Source organism: Hydra viridissima, unplaced genomic scaffold (assembly GCF_058129835.1).
Source record: "Hydra viridissima isolate aposymbiotic clone 2 unplaced genomic scaffold, HvirCarnegie_v1 scaffold_5, whole genome shotgun sequence".
Classification (NCBI taxonomy): Eukaryota; Metazoa; Cnidaria; class Hydrozoa; order Anthoathecata; family Hydridae; genus Hydra; species Hydra viridissima.
Genome location: NW_028324304.1, coordinates 9,966,326 through 9,987,690, shown reverse-complemented (window position 1 = coordinate 9,987,690; position 21,365 = coordinate 9,966,326). Strand labels below are relative to the sequence as shown.

Below are 21,365 nucleotides of genomic sequence, written 5' to 3'. Positions count from 1 at the left end.
GCATTTGTAGTTTGATCTATAAGTGCTAATGCAAGTGGCACACTTTGTTTATAATTTCCAGGATGTAATACTTCAAATGTAAGTTTAGGAGCTTTTCTAAGTTTACCTTTTAGTCCATTATCGTTATTGTAAATTTTGCATAAATCATCCCAACTAATTTTCAATCTCATCTAAAATATTGTTCCAATTTTCTAATGTTATGTTTCTAATATAAGAAGGAAAATTTTCTAGCATAATAATTTTGTCAAGTTTTGCATTATGTCCTTTTATAAACCAACTTGGTAATGGAAGTGGTGTCCCCTTGCAGTGCAAATGCACATTCAGGTCTGCATCAACTGTTATTGATTCTAATATAGTTGGAAAATATGTCTGTTCATTAAATGCTATATTATTAAATACAACACCTTTTTCAAATCGTTTAAATTGAAACCCAGGTGGTGCTACTGCTTCATTCAAATCATGTAAACTTATAAGTGTATAATTTTTCTCAAATGTATCTAACTGATCTTCTTGGAATATTCTCTTTTTAGGAGGATTTTGAGAAGTCTTTGAAACTGGTAAAGATGATTTTTTTTGCAAAAGTTCACATGAATACTTGGAAGGAACAGGTTTCATTAGCCAATTCAGGGTGCATTTATCACCTCTAGTTATATATTTATCTTCAAAATGAAGTTTACATAAAACAGAATGCTTTGTTGGAATCCAATCTAAACGATTAACAAATCATATCCAAAATTGATTTAAGTTTTGGTCTGATGGAAAAATGAAATTATGCAATTTGCTTATGTTTGTTGCTTAAATATTTGGAAGAACATTTTGGTGCAGCACATTTGTTGACCATTTTTAATATAATTTCTTTAAACAAGTAAATTCTTCAAGAAGAATAGATTTTAAAATGATACTTGAGTAGTTTTTTGTGTCAAAAACATTTAAAACCGGCCTCTTAATTTCCCCCTCAAAAATGTAAGATATACGGCCGTGAATATAGTAGGCCATGGTTATGTCTCTCTTTTTAAATAAACACAATTTAAAAACATTTTCAAGCTTGAATAAGAAAGGGAGGGGGGTCGTTGGGTGTGGCACTAGCCCCTTCCCTAACTAACATAGTAAAATAATCTTGAATACTTATTTCATTTTTTCCATAAACTCTACTTAAAACTTTTATTCAAATATATTTTAAAACTTTTTTTTAGGTTGGATAAGATTGGGCGGGGGAGGGAGGGTGGTGCGTTGAGCGTAGCACATGCCCCGCCCCTAATGTCAATTTATACACCACTTGTATATAATGTAAAGCAAGAAAATATAATTTAAACTTTTTTAACACAAAATATAATCAGTGTTTTTTAGGTTTAAATATGTATAAGAATGTAACATTTTACTACGAGGGTGTTTAAACAGAACAAAGACATCCACCATTTAATCTAAAAAAGACCACTAATATTTGGAAATGGAATGGAAGCAAATTAGATTAACTTTTTGTGTATAAAGATAACATATTTTATCAGAAAAACACTCTTTCGTGTGAAAAACTTGTATTTTTTAAGGTTACGATGGTGTTCGGTCCCCCCTCTGGCCTTCTATACATCCCTTCTATAGAGTTATGTGAACTTGTCTATAGAGTTATGTGAACTTGTAGCCTACTCTTACATCTATCTTTTGATACCAAGGTATAGGCATTTGGATAAGATTTGACAAAGTTATAACAAATTCATTGAAAAAAAAATTTTTTTGTTACCAATTTCTTCAATAAATCCATATATCGAAAATTTGCTACTAAAAACGTCATAACTTTTTTTAAATCGTTCGTTTTTAATAAATTTTTCACCTTTAAAATACTGTATTAAAGGGCTTTCTAAAGATATATGACATTTTAGTATGCTCAATTTTAAAAAATCAGTCCACGTACCTAGTATGAAATTATTTTTGAAATAAAGTAATACGTTTATGGCTTGCTTCTCTGCTTGTATACATAAATGTAATATAACAACATCAGTAAAAAGATAGCATAATATTTGATACTGTCTCTAAATTTATTTTCCAAATATTCATAGAAATTTAAAATGGGAGTAAACTATTTATGGAATATAATAGAGGACTCAAAAGAAAAAATAAAGCCAGAATGTCTTCGAGGAAAAATAATAACAGTTGATCTGAGTATATGGATTGTTGAAGCTATGAAGACAATGAAATTAAAAAAATCTGTTTTAAAGCCACATATTCGAAATATGTTTTTCCGAATTTGTTATTTGAGAAAACTGGGTGTCAAAATAATTGTTGTTACAGAAGGTAAAGCACCAGAGTTAAAACAAGATATCATGAAGCACCGAAATTTTAAACAATATGGTGTTAAATCAGTTAATAAAACTACAGGTGGCAGAAACAGGTTTCAGTCACAAATCAATGAATGTTGCGAACTTTTAGATCTTTTAGGAATACCTTATGTTAAAGCTGCAGGTGAAGCGGAACAGATGTGTGCATTTTTAAACTCTGAAAATATTTCAGATGGTTGCTTGACTAATGATGGAGATTTTTTTTTATATGGAGGTCAATGTATTTATCGTGACTTTGGTATTGACACAAAAGACCCATATATTTTAACTTATACTCAAGAAAACATTAGGAATAAAGTTGGGCTGACACGTCATGATATGATTGGAATTGGATTGTTATGTGGATGTGATTATACAACAGGTGTTCCTGGTATAGGGAAAGGTTTAATGCTAAAGTTTATATCTGAAAAGTCATTCAAAGAAGATCTTTTAACCAGGTAATTCATAGCTAGGCATAAATATATGTTTTATGCTTTCAAAAATATGGTATGCAAATGCTAATTCCAAAAAATTACATTAAAAAATAATTATTAATCTAGATTAGACTTCAGATAAATATTTTTAGATTAAACATAAGATTTAACTTAGTTGTGATATTGTTAATTAGTAAAATTTGTAAATTCAACAGTAGCAGTATATACCACTTTAATTAAACACAACATTAAATTTAATATTTGTTCAAAACAGAAGTGTGAATATTAAAAACAATCTTTGGAAAATGGTACCAGTAAAAATAGATTTTTAACCTTTCTTTATATTGAGCAGTATATTAGACTGTTAATTATAAAGGTTTTTAGTTGTTTTTTGTTTTTTTGTTTTTTGTTTTTTTTTTCTTTCTTTGGTTTCTTTGTCATTTGTTTACAATATAATGTAAGGTCTGAGGCAGAATGTTCTACTCTATATACATTAATTCTTTATCAGATTTCAAAGTTGGTTTGAAGATGGGTTTCTAAGAGCAACTTGTGCAACAAAATCTGAATTTGCTTTGGCAAGGTAATTTTGATTATTTTAAGATAAAAATTACTAAATGAAAGTAAAGAAAATGCTATGTAATTAAAAAGAAAATCAAAACACAATTTGTTATTTATGTTCTATTAACCAAAGAAACTTTTTAATGTAATGAGTGTTAGCAAGAGTGAGTTTCTTAAAATGATAGCTTTAGAAAAAAGCTACTCTCAAGATCATTAATTATTTATCAAGTCACTTTATTAGTGAAAAATGGTGTTCTCTAGAAGTAGGTGAACCAAGTTTTTTAAAGATGCAGAATTAAGTGCTGGTTTTTAAAATAATGATAGTTTTTGAAACCCTGGGAACCTAATATTTTCTATTAACTTAAAAAAGAAAATAAAAAAACCATAACCATGCAGATTGTCATGATGAATTGCACTCATTACAATCTGTATTAGATAGCTTACAGTTATTCTGCTTTTAATTCATGAGTATATAATTGTGCATAATAAAGTAAAATTAATATTTTTTACTTTCCGTTTTAAAAAAAGTAGTTTTTCAGCTTGTTCTTTTTGTGCTACATACACTTTGAGATTTCTAAGACATCTTATTTCATGTTGTTGATCAAACAGCATGAAATATGAAATCTCAAAAATATATAAAGTAAAGTTTTTTTTTTTTGAAATAATTAAGCTGTTGTTGATTTTCTCAGTAGATCTTTATAATTATAATATGATTTCTTATTTTAATTTTTTCTCAACTAGCATTTCTTCTACTGATATAAATTCAGTGTAGAAAATAATCTGATCTATTTTACATTAGTTAATCCTTTGGTTTCTAGTTTTTAATAAGAACAATCTTGCTGCTCAGTTTTTTTCTTTAACTTCATAGAAGATCTAATTTTTTACCCTAGCATTTTCATTTTTGTTTTTCTTTTAGTAAAGCAATCAAAGTTGAAAATTTTCCAAATCAAAAGGTTTTTTTTGTATTGTATAATTTAAAATAAATGAATATTAATCTTAACAAAGGTGCAATCTTTATCTTTAATAAGTTTCATTTTAGTTGCATCAAAAATACAAATTATTTGTTTTTATTTCTTATTGTTAGGTTATTGATGAGTTTTTAACTAAAAAAGATAGTGTAAGTGCAGAAAAAATACTGAAGTGGAGATACCCAAACATAAAAGGAACTCAGGTTATCTTTTATCATCTTGTTCTAAAATTATATATTAAAATAGCTACATCAAGTAAGCTCAAAAGTATTTTTAAATAGAATTACATTTTATAATGCTATCTCAATCCATTAAAAAAATTTTTTATTTGTTGAGTTAGACTTCATTATGTAACAATTTTATTTTAATCCTATTTATCTTTAAAATCATAATATAAGAACCTAAAAATTTTAAAGTTAAGTATATTTTTATATATCTGTATCATATCTTTACTTTACTTAGTTATATCATTTTAAATTTATGTAATCATATAACTACATTTTTGTATAATTTTATAAATTTTTTTACTGGATGTAAGGGAGGACTATACTGGATTCTAATGATGGGAATCGAACCCTTTTTTTAAAGTTCGGGTTCGGTTCGGTTTGATTATATCTAATGTTCGAGTTCGGTTCGGTTCGGTCTTAAGCACAGCTCAGGTTCGGTTCAGTTCGGTATCAACATAATTGTTTTTTTTATTAGTTACAAAGCTTTACATTCACATTGATAAAACACAAATAAATTAAAGTTATATTAAGTAGTTAAATCATTGCAAATAATTTGAAATAATTTGCAATGCTTTTATACTGCAAGTTCAAAAGTTCAAAAAACAATGCAGTTGCTAATAGCTGCAGTTAAACTGTACAAAACCTTAAAGTAACTTTCTGAACACAGATAATGGTAGCTTAAGTAGCCTACTGTCAAAAGTTTAGCTTAGTCTTTAAAGAAATAATAACTTATGGTTTAAATAATTTTGATTTAAACAAATTATTTAGAAAAAAATTTGAAAAATAAAATATATTTTAAAAGTAAATATTACTTACTAAAATTACTAACTCATTTTCTCCCAACACTTAAAATGAGAGATAGAACAAAAAAGTTATAAATTCGCGGTATGTTACACATTAGGTTATGTATTATGTTTTGTATTATGTTATGTATTGTAGTGATGTGCAAATTGCAAAATTTTCACATTTTCAAACGAATTTGGGTGGTTAGGGTAAGGACAGTTGGTTTAATTTGGTTTGTTCCCAACAGTTTTAAAGTTCGGGTTTGGTTCGGTTTGGTGACAAGTAAAGTTTGGGTTCGGTTCGGTTCTTTCGTATATAAGGTTCTAGTTCGGTTTGTTTGGTGCGGGTTCGGTTCGTTTCCCATTCTCTACTGGATTCTCCATAAACTTAATTTTTTTTTTTTTGTGTCCACTCATTTTTTAGAACACAAATGGTGTTCTAGAAGATAAATGAAATAATAAAGTATTCGTGCAGTATTATCTTTAATATTTAAATTTGAAATTTATTTGATAAGAAGAAATGCATAGTAGATCAGTTTAAACTTTAAGAGACATTACAAAGAAAAAAAGCTATCCCAAGAAGTTAGAAATGTGCAGTACATATTACAAGTGTGAGTGTAACAATAGGGGTTACTTTCCCCAATTTGATGATAGAAGTTAAAGTGAGTTGATATCCTCAAGTACTGACCAGTTCAAGGTTTTGTTCATGAACCTAGTTGTTAATTGACAAGATAAATGAACCTAGCAGTTCAAATTACAGTGGCTTATATGATTTATTGAGTTGAAATACAAATAAATTATGAATACCTTGTAGCTAATATTCCACACTATGCACATTTAACCATTAGAGCATGGTACCAGTTACCTGCTCAGTAATTTACACAGTTACAATGTCTCTTTTGTCAACTTCTAGATTTTTGCTTCTAATTTACTTACAAAGATTGTTCATTTGGCATCTAAATGTTTAGTTTAATGATGTTACCTCCAGTGTTTGCTGTCTCTCTTTACTATCCAAGCACTAATGTTCCCTTTTTGCAAAGAATTATTCACAAATTTTGATGGCTAATAACAAATAAGTGATCACAGTTTTAAAGTTCTTAATCTATTCCCCACTGGAATTGATTAAGAAAATTTACCATTGAAGTAAAACATGTACCTCAGCTATGTAGCATTATGCTCTAATTTCATTACAATTATGTTATGAAGCCTTTTTTAACTACCAAGGTTTTGAAAAAAAACTTTCAAAGTAAAACTAATGTTGTTTATTTACAGATAAGAACACTGTTTTTGTGTTTTTTTTTTCCTTTTCATAATTATAATTCTGAAGTTCCTCAATTTCATTAATTTCATTATTTTCAATACTGCCAACATAAATGCACAATGATATATTCATTTGGATTTTCTAGTAATTTTTTTGTGGGATTTGTTTAGGCTAAAAGTTAGTTTCATCACATTAAAAAAAAAAGAAAGTTAAATTTCTTTTTGAGAAAAAACTTTAGAGTTGCTTTATAAATTATAGTTGTAATTTTTAACTTCGAACTTTTAACTTTAAAGTTTGAGATTATTAATTCTCTGACTGTCATGAAATTTTTCTCTATTTTTTTCTGATTACATATTTTTAAATGAAAATTTATGTAAGTATGAGAATATGAAATTTTTTTTTTTTTCTCACTTTAGGATTTCTTACAGAATAAACTTAACTGGACTCCAGAATATACATTAGAAAAGGTAAAATGTTAAGTTGTCCTCAATAGGATTATTATCACTTTTTGTGTGCAAAACTTTTTTGTCTTGTAACTAACATTTTGTGGATTGGCCAGCTCTGTTGACAATAATGTAACTTTTTGGTATGGCTGTCCATTCACAGATGAAACAGCAGTACTTGGCATAGCAGAGCTGCAGTTCCAGTAACAGAGTTATTAGTTTCAGATCTCCACAGATATTCCAGTTGTATCTGCTATACTGGATGTGGTTGAGCAACAGTTCCATATTTCATACATTTCTTTCATGTGAGCTGTGTGGTACAACAGTTGTTCTGCTACACAATGGCAATGTTTATCTGTTGGTACTGGCAGATAAACATTGCCAATTCTTTCGGATTGTGATCACAACCCAAGGCCAAGAACAATCCTTCAATGTTACAACAGAAACAGAAGCTGTCAACTTGTGCAAAAAATTTGGTAATATCATTACAACTTCTAAACATAGAAATTCTTATACCTGGTGACAGCAGAAACTATCCCTGATGGGAAGCATGGGAGACTGTTCTCATATGGCACAGCTCTCAATGTCTCATTGCTGAAGGCACATTAGGATTTTCAATTGACTTTTTTGGCAGATATATTACAAACCAGATACATTAGTCAAACAAAAATAACAGTCTGTCACATGGTCTTTTTGTTCTCGCCAGATCATCGGAATAGCAAATAGCATACCCTTACTAGTGCCTCTGAGCCAGGCTCATTGATTAATAGCGAATGCTGTGCAGCAAATGTGAAGCGCCCATTCCTTGTCTTGGTCATCAATTTTGCAGCAAAAATACAGATGATTTTATAAAATATCTCTGAGATGCAAGTGTATATTCACCACAGATATAGCAGAATGTGTTGCAGCTGTTACCACATTGATGAGACATATTGCCAGACAGCAAAAGGGCTATGGCATTAAATTTACTTACTGTTATATTGATACAGACAATCTACTTTACTAGAATGATGCACACATACACACTAGCTTTCTGTATTAACCAAATGAGCAGGATCGGTTTATACAAGTCATCTTTATAGCATGTTGAGATAGTGCTAAATTCGTTCTGAGTTGTTAAAATTGATTGTCTATGCAACCTATTTTTAAAAATATCTGTGGACTAAAAGAAAACAGAAGGTTGAGAAAATCTAGCAGGTATTCTTGAGATTGTTAAAAAAGATTTTTTGAGATTATTGAAAAAGATTTTTCAAAAGAGATAACAGCGGCTGAAATAAAGAGAAATTTTAAACTGGATGTTGACGAACGGACGGTTCTTGGAAGGATCCATTCTATTGGGAAATTTAAATCTTACTGGAGCGTTAAAAAACCATTTATTTCTGAAAGTAACCAGAAAAAAAGACTTCAATGGGCAAAGCAATTGGACAATCGAACAATGGAAAAATGTTTTATGGAGTGATGAGTCACCATTTTGTTTGCGCTTCAGTGGATGGTCGCGTGTTTGGCGATTACATAATGAACGTTACAATCCATTAGTAACACAGCCAACTGTAAAGCACGATAAAAAAGTGAATGTGTGGGGATGTTTTACTTCATCGGGTGTTGGTCGTTTGTATAAAATTCCTGGTATTATGGACAGTAAAATGTACAAACAAATCTTAATTCATCAGCTGATACCTAGTGCAAATGAGCTCTTTAAAGATAAAAGTTGGGTCTTTCAGCAAGATAATGACCCGAAACATACGGCAAACAACGTGAAAAATTATTTGAAGAACAAAAAATTAGTGGTTCTTTCTTGGCCAGCTATATTGGATCATGGAATCAAGACAAGAGCTCCAAAAAATGAAGAAGAGTTGTTTCAAATTCTTCAAAATCAATTGAAGAATATTTCTGGGGAACTCACTTGTTGAGAGTATGCCTCGTCGGTGCAAGGCAGTGATCAAAAGCCGTGGCTTCTCCACAGAGTATTAGTTTGGTCTGTTTCGTTATTTCAATAAGAATTCTCAAATTTACGTTTTTTTTTTCTTGTTTTTTTTTCTATCTAAGAATCAATGCACCAAATAAAAATTTTTTGTTTATTTTTTTTATATATCAGTTGTAGAAATTTAGTTGACTTCTCTTGCATGTCTATCTAAGCTTTTTTTTTGTCGGACACTGTACATATAAATAATATTTTGCCCAATTAGCTAACAACTCCACAATATCATTATTATGATTTTAATTAAAACTTTTTTTGTATCTTATTTTGACATTACTATCTATAGTATTACACAGCTCATCTATGTCATCAAAGCAATCTTCATACTAAGTAGAGTGCTTTATTGCTGCTAAATCCAACAATAAGAATTAGTTGAAAGTTCAAGTTTTGTAAACTTGCATTTAATTGTCATTAACAAAAAATTGTTTATAATATTCTGAAAATTATGGCTGTTAAAAGCATTTTGCACTATATATGAATAATTTCAATATATTTATGCTTTTTGCAGGTGTTGCAGCTAGCCTCAAGCTTGTACTTAGAAAAAATTTATGAACAGGCATCATATAATGCTCCAATACAACCAAAAAAGTAAATTTTTTTAAAATTTTTATTAAGTTTACTTTTGGTAATAATGTAACAAGTCTTTTCATCTCTAGAATAGAGTCTTTTTGGTACAAAATAGTTATATCAGCTACAAGGCTTTTCTTAATTGTTAAATTGTGTGATAAAGAATATCTTTTACTATGTTTATCAAACATATTTTAAAACTTATGATTTGTATTCCAAGTTTATTGTTTATGATTCACTTAATTTTTTGTGGTTTGCATTTTACCATTTTCAGTATTTTATCAAATTTTTACATACTGCTATTACATACTCGAAAGATTCAAGACTTACATGCTTGAAAATAAATTTGGTTTGTTTAAAAGATTGCCTGCTGAATTATCAGTTCCAAACATAACAGAAGTTAGCACGTTCTGTCTTTTTTCTTCAACTGATGATAAAAATAAAGTTATATACATCTTAATATGTATATATTAGGAGTTTTGACTTTTTTTTATAAAAATGGTTCTCTAATGAAATCAAAAAAAAATCTAATTTCCTTTGAATTTTGAAAAAAGATCATTCTTAAATGATAGGATTCTCTAAAATATTTTATAACTTTTTTGAACTTTCTAAAGCTTTTTAGAACTTTCTGGAAATTTTTAAAATTGTCTGTAACAGACTTTTAAAAAAACAATTCAATTTTATTTCTTTATATTTGTTTTGTTTTGTTTATTTACATTTTCAATAGCAATACATTTTGCACAAGTTATACTACAATGCAGAAGAACTAGGTTGCAATTTTACAATTTAAACTGTGTTCCCTCAGAAGAAATACTGATAGAAGAAAATGCAGAATGGCATTCCAATCTAAGTTATTGTGTGAGACCAGTTTCTTGAAGAAAAAATCAAAGGAAGAAAGTCATGAATAACAGAAATATCCAATGAATTTAAAAAAAATAAACAACAATAAATTCAGTCTTCAGTGTGTGTAAGATCAAAACAAACAAAGCTTTACATAATGGTGAAGATTTATGATAAATGGTGTGAGGGGAAAATACGATGCCCTGAATAAACATTTTGATAAACTCAGAGTTACAAAATGATCCTGAAACATAGATAAATAGTTTGCACTATTTGAAAGGTGAAGAAACTATATGTGCTTTGAGGATTATAAAGGACACACTAGAGAAATGTATTACCCTGATATATGTATACAATTGGTTACTAACTAAAAATGAAGAATAAATGTAATTTATTTTGCAAGTTTTAGCAGAGTATTACAAGTAGTCTTCTGGAATAATTAGTCTACTGTTTATCAGTGTAAAAGAGAGGAATTAATAAAGTGTTGTTCAAAAGATTAGGGATAAGAAAATTTAACATTTGTTTGAAATAAAGTTTTAATTTGAGTTTAAATAACTTTTAGTTTAATTTAGAGTAATCTTTAATGAAGAAGAGAAAGATTCTGTTTTTAAAATTATTTGAAAATGTCAGAAGCTTTATAGCTGAAAAAGCCAAAAGTTATGACAATAGATGTTAGAAGCAGCCATATTACATTCAAGGTATCTGCCTCCATCATCATTGGTTGTCTATTTATAAATAAGCTATCCTGCTCATAACCACCAAGCTCAATTACATATTGCATATACCAATTACAATTACATATACCAATAACCATCAAGCTCAATTACATACTAAAGTTATGCCCTTTAACTAAGCAGTGAGATCAAAAATTATTTTTTTTTGCTTATCAAATGGTGGATTATTATTGCATCTGACTGCCATAGATTACTTTTATTAGTGTTTGGTAGTCTTGCTGAGTTAAACCACAATCCAGTAAGATAAATATTGCTTAAAATGTTGAGTAAGGAATAATAGTAAAGCAAGTTTTATCTGAATCAGAGTTAAGAATGTCTCTGAGTTGCTGAATCCTTAGGCATGCCTTCTTTCTGTAGGGGCTAAATTGTAGCTTCTGGTTTAAATCATATTTACCAAAGTTTTTATTTAACCAATTCGTAAAGTTTTTTCAGTAATTTTTTTTTGTATAATATGTAAGCTTCTATTTTCTTCTGTAAAATAAATTTTACTAACTGTAATAGTTTAATGATAATACAGGATCAATTAACACCCAACTTTGAGCATATATATTTTAATAGTTTATTGTGATATTCAATGCAAAAATACCTGTTTTTTTATAATAAATAAGTATTTTGAATTTGTACTTAATCTGTATAACGTTTGTTTTTTTTTGCCAATTTTGGTTCTTTTTTTTAAAATTTGAACACAGATAAAAATATTATGACAAACATTTGAAAAGTAGTGTTTAAAATCAAAATTAGTAGAAATATTAATAAACATGTTCAAGGAACTATACTTAATTTATAACATTTTTTTAAGAAATAGTAATTACATTTAAGTAAGTACATTTGTCTTTATAATATATCAAAAAAGGTTCACCAATCCAAGTGAATGTCTTTATGATATATCAAAGATTACAATCTACCACTATAGATTGAAAAAATCTTTGAATAATTCAGAAATTGGAAAACACAAGCTAAAACGTGCCAAATTAAGAGTAAATTAGCCTTTGAACTAATGCTTTCTACACTCTAAAAAAAAATCCGTTGAATACAACGAATTGGGTAACAGATCAATCCGTCGCTATTGCACCAACGGCTTTTCCGTTAAGTTAACGGATTAAAATTTTAACGGATTGAAGTCCGTTGATATTTTTCCGAAAAAACAATCCTTTTAAATAAAGAAGTTATTACATTAGTGCATCAAATTATCATCAAAATCACTCCATTATAATTAAAGATGAATTAAGCAACATAGTATTGTAATTTGATAATAAAATAATCTTTACATTCTTTTACATATGTATTATTTGGTTATGATATTCTTAATACACATTGGTTCTTCCCATTATAAATGTAATAATTACTACCCATCTGATACAAGCAGTACTAATTATACAAACATGGTTGGGAGAAATATAGTGGTCAATTTGTTAGCAAGCTTCAAAAACTCTTTAACTAGACATTGAAAACTAATCAAATATTTATAATAATGTTATTCTGTATACATACTTTTAATTACAATCAAAATAGTTTTTAAATATATTTTTAATAGTCATTATATTTGAGGTTGTAAAACATCTGTATAAAACAAACACACACACACCCATATACATAATAGATGTTTAAACTAAACCAATTGTTAACAAACTAGGTTTTAGGTTTTAACACTGCTGTTCTTAGTACATGTTTCACGCTTCAATTCCAGCAACGTGTTGTCAATTCCTTAAGGTAAATATAACATAAAATACAATAAACAAAATATGGAACCTAAATGACATAAATAGTATGAAATGAAAATAAAATTTTACTAATTACCTTTAAGAAATATTGTTATTGCTAATTCTTCATTTATAAATTGATAATAGAAATTTTTTTATTTTATTAATTTCTGATACCATTTTCTAAAGATAAAGTTCAATGCAACAACTAAATAATATCTCTAATAAAAATGTGTAACAAAAGATAATCTTATCTGATAACTGAAAGGTTCTATAATTTCCATATACTTCAAAACCTGTCAGGAGCAAAATAAAAAAAAGGTTTTTTACTTAAATAACAATAAATAAAAACAAGAATAAATAAGCACACCAAAAGAAATGAAAATAACAATACCAGAATTTCAAATTCATACCACATGCCTCGTGTCTAATCCAGTAAATTCTAAACAAATATAAACAAGGCATACATAAACTTAGTTGTACCTAACCTAAATAAATATCCCCACCAGAAGAAATGCAAATTAAAGTCTAAAATTTTTAATTTTACAACTAATTTAAACTTACAGTGAGATATTGCATGCTATGTGTCTAAAATAGCAAATTATAAGAATATAAACAAGCCATATAAAGATAATTGTGTAACTAACCAATTAGTTTATACTAAAACTGTGTAACTATATAAAAACTAGCAAATTAAACTTATTGCAATAAACCTTTTATCTACAATGTAAATGTGATTTAAAGATCCTTTAAACAAAAAATATTGTTAACAACTCATTTTTTACAATATTTGTCTGATGTAACTGACAAATTTATTTTTTAAAAAATACAATAACAAGAAACAGATAATTTTAATACTTGAACATGATTAAACCATTGTAAGCTGATGTCCATGTAAGTCCTTAACTTGCTTAAACTACATATTAAAGCTAAAAACATATAAGATAATAATACAAATATTAAAAATTATAACACATCTATATATATATTTTTTGTTGTTATATGATTATAGAAAAAACAATTCAAAACTTCATTATTTTTTATGTAAAGTACTTCAATATGCTGACAAATAAAACTCTAACAAACAAGATTTTAAAAATAATTTATGAAAAGAATATCTTTTTATTTTTTATTTTTAAAAATTAATACATATATATATATATATATATATATATATATATATATATATATATATATATATATATATATATATATATATATATATATATATCAATATATTTTGTGTTAAGGATGTTACAACAAACACAGGTCATTGCAAATAGTAGTTCACTAATAAAACGCAATGACCTAAATAATATAAAGAAAAGACAAGAGAAAAACATAAGAAATAAACTAGTCACATGGTAAAAGTAGAACTTTACAAAAATTTATAAGTAACACTTACAAAACAGACTTTTAAAAGAGTTAAATTATAGGTCAAATAGTTATTATAATTTATTCACCTATACATACATATATACACATATACACAAATAAGAAATTATAAAATGTACATAAACATAAAGAAAAAAGTTATAGAGGTAAAGAATAAACTTAAGCGTAACTTTTTAGGTAAAAATGGTGGAGTGACTTTAAGAACAGATTCTTGGATCTAAGGTTAAAATCTGTTTTTAGGGTGTAGGGAAGGGTGTTCCAAGAAAGGATACACTGATATGTAATGAAATTTATTTCATGTTTAGTTGTCTGTTCTATATATATATATATATATATATATATATATATATACATACATACATACATACATACATACATACATACATACATACATACATACATACATACATACATACATACATACATACATACATACATACATACATACATACATACATACATACATACATACATACACTTGAACAAAATAAAATGAAACTAACTAGTGGCAGTTAATCTTGCAGCTTGATCTCATCAGGAATTATTGTTGAATGCTGGGTTTCATAATGTTTTCTAAACTTTATGAAACTAATGAAAACTCTATTGCATTTATAAAAAGTGCATTTGACTTCTGAACATCTCGAAGTCAATCCATGTAAATTTCGAAAATGAGAAAAAAATATATGTAATGATGAAAAATATAATCTACAGAGGAAGCACTTCATAATTTCTTTCGGAAACCATTTTAAAAAAAAATTTTTTTTTCAACGTATTTTATTATTTCATCCGTTGAATCTATGGAATTTCGAAGACTAAGTAATTTGTTAACTTCACTCAATAAATATTGTTTTTGGAAACGAATTACTTCGTTAATTTAACGGAGACACGCAATCCGTTACTTTTTCTAACGGATTGTTTTTAGAGTGTATATATACTTTTCCTCTTTTGTTTATTGTTTACAGCATTTTTTACTTAACGTCACATTCCATTTTTGCAATCTGAAGAAAAAATTCTAGTTAATTTACTTAAATTATTCAAAGCTCTTAAACATTTTAGTTATGTTCTTGCGTTATTTTAAATCTTTGTTAATCTATTAGTAAAACGAGTGTTTTTTTTTTTGCCAGTATTCTGAAAACACGTACACTCAAAGGAGTTTCGTTTCTTGAAGTTGAATGGAAGAAAGATACATCCTGTAATGTTGATTTTGGTTCTGAGTGGATAAATTGCCCTGAAAATTTTATGACCCTTGAAAATCATTTGGTAAGAACAATTCATTTCATTATTCACATTTCATAATTTTAACGGTCAACTTTAATACCGATAAAGAAACTCATTTCTAGATTTTTTCTAGATCTTTTTTTTTTTTTTTAAAAAAAAATTTCTCAGTATTTAAGAAAGTTTTTCTTTTATAGTTTCAGATTAGTTTTTTTCTTTATAGTTTCATTTTATAAAATAACTTCTGTTGCATTTATACATATCTATCCAATTAAATCTTATTCAAATTTTTGTTTTTTAGCATTTATTAAAAGTGTTGCCAAACATGGTTAACAAATTTTTGCTAAACAAAAAAGATAACAAATTTAAAGGTTTATGATCATTCTTTTTTTTATATCATAAATGAAGGAACTTGTCACTAAGACTTAACTCGCTTTGTTTAGAATAATATTTATTTTTCCATTTCATAATAGTTCTTTTATTAATTACGAAGTAATAAAAGAATTATTATGAAATGGAAATTTACAGTTGTTTTTTTACTATCAGATGAAAAAAAACAACGTATTGGAAGCAAAAGACTTGATGCACTTAATAAATATGTTGAACACACCATAATTGATGATAAAGTCATAAATGAGAACACGAAAAGAATTTCCTCATATCGAGTCGATCAGAAATCCTTCAATGAAATATCAAAAAATATTGTAAATGACGAGTATTTACCACTGGCCATAAGGTTGGCTAAAAAAGGCAATTCTACAACATTATCTGACTTTGAAAAGATATGCTATTTTGATGATGCTTTTAAATCAGGTACCACTGCTTCAAAAAAAAGAGCTGACATGGTTAATATGGTACCTAATGTCAATTTTGAAGTTATTCACGCTATTCAATCTCTAGATTTGGGAACTTTAAAGCAAAGCTATGAACCTGTATTACAATATTGCGACGCTGAAATAGAAAATAGTAGTACTCTTCTCGATAACCGATGCCAGCTTTCGTCTTTTGACGAAAATCTGGTGACTTTGTTATGCAACACAGAGTCACATGTACAGCATTTTGAGGAAATAGTGAAAAAAGAAAATGAATCTACTCCAAACAGGTTTGGTTTTTTAAAAGCAGATTTAAATTTCACTCCTCCCTGTTTTAACATAAGCACGCCTAACTTTCATGTTAACACCTCCGATGCTTATTTTTCAAACCTAGGTGATTCTATTCTGTTCTCTTCTCTGGACGAGACTAATAGTGACTTGGATATTTTAGATAAAAAAAACCTTCCGTCTTTCAGGGCAAAGGAAATTAAAACAACAGTATGTAAATATAAAGAAGCAAGTTTTGATTTCCGTGAAATAGGTGAAGTTTCATTTAATAGTCCATTATGTTTGGTCGATAGACTGAAGCAGAAGCACTTAATGTAGTTTACTCTTTTTTGTTAATTCTAAATATATATATTGTTTGCAATTATAAAACAAAACGACTTTTATGTTATTGAGTTATTGAGTTTTAAATTTTAGTATGAAACAATTTCTCTCATAATGGCTTTAGTTTTTAGTTCTTAACAAAATCCAACTTCTTACAAAATATATATATATTTTTTTACAATAATTTAGACATATAGTTTGAACATATAAAGACATATTTGAACATATTTGAGTTATGAAAGATAAAAACAATTGAATGTTTTTAATTTTATATTATTAAAATTTACCATACCTTTTATAAAGTTGAAAATATTGTTTAAAAGTAGGGGAAGTAGGGGTATAACAGCCCCCGTAACGTTTAGATTTATGGAGTATGAAAATAAAAACGGCATGCGTTTTTTTAACAGTGTATTTCGATAAACACATAATTAAGCTTTAAATTGCTGCAATTAAGAAAAAAATAAAACTGTTTTTGAAAATGTTATAACACAAAAATTAGACTTAGTGAAAAAAACGGTTGTGCCCCTATAGTGAGGCACAACCGCACCCTAATATATATATATATATATATATATATATATATATATATATATATATATATATATATATATATATATATATATATATATATGTATATATGTATATATGTATATATATAATATGTTACATATATGTACATATACAATATGTGTATATATATATTATATATATACATATATATAATATAGTATGTATAAATATAATATAATATATATATATACATATATAAATATATATATATGTATACATACATATATATACATATATATATATAGGTATATATATATTTAAATTAGGAAATGCATAATTATACCATTCATTCAGATCAATGGGCTGCCTACATTGATTTGAAAAACATAGGCTATAACCATCTGACAGTAAACCACACAACTAACTTTGTTGATCCTGTAACCCAAGCAACATCAAACCATGTTGAGGCTTTTTGGAGTCGAATAAAAAGAAGATTGAAGTTTGTTTGCGGATCACAAGGTGATTTAAAGTGGAGTCGACTTTATGAAGCTATATACAGGGAGTATTTTGCCTTCAAGTCTGAGAATCTTTGGCAAAACTTTACACTTTATTTGCAACATATACATGACAAGTATCCTCTCTAATGAAATAAAATAAAAATATTTTCAGTTTATTTTGCTTTATTAGAGTTTATAAATATAAAAAGTTTTTTCTGTATAAAATTTAGTTGAAGAATGAAACTGTTTATTTATGAGTTTTTTCTTCCGTACCGTTCGAAACCCAATTAGCCTTTTTCAAACCGCGTCAGACCTGGTAACTAATATTTACTTGAGGTGACATTTTTTTCAAGCGCAGTTTATGTTCAAACAACTATATAAACAACATACATCGAACAACTGATAATAACTTTCTTTTATAATGGAAAAAGCTTGTAAAATTGATCAGTTCACATTAGAAGAAGCTACCGCGTGGTTAAAAAAACTGCAACTGCCAACTTCAGGCACAAAGGATGTACTTCTAAATCTAATTAAAAAGTTTAATCGATATCCGAATTTGCTTAACAAAATTAAGAATTGGGCTGATCGAAATTTCAAATTTGAATGCAGTTTAGATCCTTTTATAATACCACCAAATTCTGCAAAATGGGAAATAGAAGACTCTAAAATGCCGTTTGTAGACCAAAAGATATTTTAAAAATATTTGTTGAATAAAAACGAGGGAAGTTTTGGCCAACAAGAAAAAGCTGCACGTATGCTTCAAAGCAGAAAAATAGTAAATGTTAAAGTTTTTCAAACTGATTTGAGTAACACTTTTGTTAAAGCAATGGTGAAAAAATCATATGAACAAAATGCCAGACCTGCTGTTATTTTATTCGTTAATGGAGTGCCATTTAAATCACATTGTCCTTGTCCAGTTGGTTCAAGTGGTTTATGTTGCCACGTTTTATGTTTACTTTTGTTTTTACAACATTACACATCTACAAAAGAAAAAATACTCGACCTTACTTGTGCACAAACACTTCAAAAATGGCACAAAAGAATTGCGAAAGGTTCTATTCCTATGGTGCCTCTTAAAGACATTAAAGTAAAATCAGCAAAAATAAAAATAAAAAATAGCACTAATGTATATTCGGCTGCTGACTCTCACGCTTCATATTTTAAACGTGATGTTTCTAACATATCTCGTGTACTAAAAGAAAAGCTTAAAAATGAGAAACCTGTAACTGAACATTTTTATTCAGTTCTTTCTAAATATGATAGTGGTAGAAAATCTTCTTTAGGAGAGCATTTAACTTTTATCTTTGAAAAAAAAAAGCAATTTGCCTTGCTGATCATGATTATACCAAAGCAGTTTTATTTGATAAAACAATATTATCTGACGATACAATAAAGTTACAGAGAATTAACACGATAATAACAAATTTCAACAATTCTGCTTCAAATATACAAATTAGTATTGCAAGCTCTGAAGAAATTTTGACACAAGATATTTTACCTATTGAAGTAATAAAGTTTACTTATACTAAAAAAGATAATAATGCACTAAATATTAAGAGCAGTATAAAGAAACAATTACTAATTAACCTAAAAGCAAAAGTTTATATAGACATAGGACATTTACACTCATCAAAACCACAGGTAGCCAATTATATAGATGTAACACAAAATACTGAAGAGTGGTATCAGTTACGTAGATTTAAAATTACTGGAACTCGATTGCCTCTTTTACTTGGACTTCAGGGAAAAAATAAATTTATGGAATGCTGGAGTACTGTAAAAACTGGTAAAAGGGAAGATGACAAACTTTTAGCCATTAAAAATATTAAAAGAGGAGTTAAGTTTGAAAAAACTGCTATTTCTTATTTTGAAAAAGTTTCTCAATCAAAAACAATTAAATGTGGTTTCTTTACACACCCTACAAAAGTACGCTACGGAGCAAGCCCAGATGCTCTTGCTGCTGGTGGCTTCCTTTTAGAGGTTAAAACAAGGGCAGAGAACTGTGATGGACTCCTTCAATCATTAGATCAATTTCCACATTATTATATACAATGCCAATTGCAAATGCTTTGCGCTGATGCTGAATTTTGTATTTTATTATCTTATCATCCAGAGTCTGAGAGTGGGATATTTTTTTAAATTGAAATAAATAATCAACTAATTAATATATTATTAGACATTTGTGACAACATTTTATCAGATTCAAAATGTTTAGAATGGAACTATTTTGAAAACAAAGAATTTTGCTTGCTCAGAGAAAAATTGCTCGCCAAAGAACTAAACTTTGAAAACCTGAAACCGGTTCAAAATATTGTCAAGAAATACACAAAATCAATTGTTTTATTAAAATTTAAAGAGGATATTGACTTTACAATTCAAACATAATATATTTTTACATATAACTGTATTTCTTTTTTTTTTGAAATATTTTTTATCAATTATATAACTTATTCTTTGGTCCTATAGGAGTTAAAGTTATATTTGTAATATGGCACAACATTTGCCAAGTTGATCCTAGTAAATCCATTTGATTAAAAGGCCAGACATTGTTTAAGATTTTCCAATTACGTACTCTCCCAATATAACGTTCAACATGAATACGAGTGGAAGCAATATTAAAGTTTTTTTGTATTTCACATTCTGAAAATTGGTGCCCTTCTTTTTGTTTCGGTCGATTTAAATATATACCTTTGGAAGAGCATAGTTCTGTTATTGCAAATCCTTTATCAGACATCACTTCATGATCTTCTCGTATAAGTGATAATATATCTGACTTCTCTGTAATTTCAGAGTCTGAAATAGAGCCTTGATAAATGTCACTGAAAAAAAGGCCCATTCCATGAGGGGCTATTCCAATAAGGGCTTTCCCTGTATGAGTGTTTTTGTAGTGAAAAAACATTAAACTACTCAAATCAAGATTAGAAGCATGCTGAAATTTGAATTCAGTGGCATCTATAACAATATCAGTTAATTCATTGCCAGTTTTTACAAATAAATCTGGCATTTTCTTTAGAAGAAAACTACCATCAATTTTTAAATCTACTTCATTAAAAATGCTAGCACAAAATATTACCCAACCAGTGAAAATTCTATGTACAGTTGTATAAGACTTTTCAAGCAAAAATGACATAAATTTTAAATCTAGTCCATGACGACACACAGTCAGAACACTAAAGAACTGTGTTTCATTATCAACAGTTTTTTCCCCTGTATTTGGACAATCTGGGTATGGTATAAGATGTAAATAAGGTTGAACACATTCAAAAAGCATATCAAAACTTTCCTTTGATACCTCACATAAATATTGAAATCATTGTTTCTTAGATTTAATATTTTCATAGGTAAATTGTTTTGTTCTGCAGTTAACTATGCTACCAGAAAGATGCATAACTTCAACTTCTAACTCTTGAATTTTTACACTTTGCTCAAGTATTTTATTTTCAAATTTGGTTATGAAATTGTTTTTTTCTTTGATAACAGTTTGCAATAATTCTATTGTTTTTAAGGATTTTTCAAGTTGTTTTTT

The 21,365-nt window shown here is 27.7% G+C and overlaps 2 protein-coding genes and 1 long non-coding RNA gene across 6 annotated transcripts; 1 reads left to right on the top strand and 2 right to left on the bottom strand.

The window, feature by feature from the left end:
• The first annotated feature begins 1,252 nt into the window (after nucleotides 1-1,252).
• Nucleotides 1,253-16,885, top strand: LOC145189345 (flap endonuclease GEN homolog 1-like). 3 transcript variants are annotated; one of them, XM_090087408.1, is made up of 10 exons: nucleotides 1,384-2,767; nucleotides 3,252-3,323; nucleotides 4,218-4,254; nucleotides 4,386-4,472; nucleotides 6,956-7,006; nucleotides 9,469-9,548; nucleotides 15,321-15,456; nucleotides 15,713-15,782; nucleotides 15,958-16,513; nucleotides 16,618-16,757. In XM_090087408.1, exons 1-10 carry the CDS (start codon nucleotides 2,061-2,063, stop codon nucleotides 16,619-16,621), a joined length of 1,800 nt encoding a protein of 599 aa, XP_089943534.1. In that variant the 5' UTR covers nucleotides 1,384-2,060; the 3' UTR covers nucleotides 16,622-16,757. The 3 variants fall into 3 exon arrangements, 2 of the variants coding, with proteins under 2 accessions (XP_089943534.1, XP_089943533.1); XM_090087407.1 differs by having other exon boundaries at nucleotides 1,386-2,767; nucleotides 15,958-16,885; XR_016452491.1 differs by lacking the exons at nucleotides 9,469-9,548; nucleotides 15,958-16,513; nucleotides 16,618-16,757 and having other exon boundaries at nucleotides 1,253-2,767.
• LOC149888558 (uncharacterized) lies at nucleotides 12,587-14,960 on the bottom strand. 2 transcript variants are annotated; one of them, XR_016452493.1, is made up of 3 exons: nucleotides 14,700-14,960; nucleotides 12,899-13,730; nucleotides 12,587-12,805 (listed from the first exon to the last, which is right to left on the bottom strand). It is a non-coding gene; the product is annotated as an uncharacterized LOC149888558 (long non-coding RNA). The 2 variants fall into 2 exon arrangements; XR_016452492.1 differs by lacking the exon at nucleotides 14,700-14,960 and having other exon boundaries at nucleotides 12,899-13,097; nucleotides 13,196-13,775.
• Nucleotides 16,886-20,246: 3,361 nt separating the features above from the next.
• LOC149888557 (uncharacterized) lies at nucleotides 20,247-21,110 on the bottom strand. Its single transcript, XM_090088666.1, has one exon. The coding sequence runs from the start codon at nucleotides 21,108-21,110 to the stop codon at nucleotides 20,274-20,276; it is 837 nt and encodes a 278-aa protein (XP_089944792.1). The 3' UTR covers nucleotides 20,247-20,273.
• Nucleotides 21,111-21,365: the final 255 nt, after the last annotated feature.

What these genes read in the sequence shown, in the direction of transcription:
- LOC145189345 (XM_090087407.1), top strand. Translation starts at nt 2,061, where the DNA reads ATGGGAGTAAACTATTTATGGAATATAATAGAGGACTCAAAAGAAAAA. An exon ending in TCTGAATTTGCTTTGGCAAG is followed by an intron (nt 3,324 to 4,217) that starts GTAATTTTGATT and finishes TTTTTCTTTTAG; the next exon opens with TAAAGCAATCAAAGTTGAAA. An exon ending in CAGAATATACATTAGAAAAG is followed by an intron (nt 7,007 to 9,468) that starts GTAAAATGTTAA and finishes TGCTTTTTGCAG; the next exon opens with GTGTTGCAGCTAGCCTCAAG.
- LOC149888557 (XM_090088666.1), bottom strand. Translation starts at nt 21,110, where the DNA reads ATGCTTTTTGAATGTGTTCAACCTTATTTACATCTTATACCATACCCA.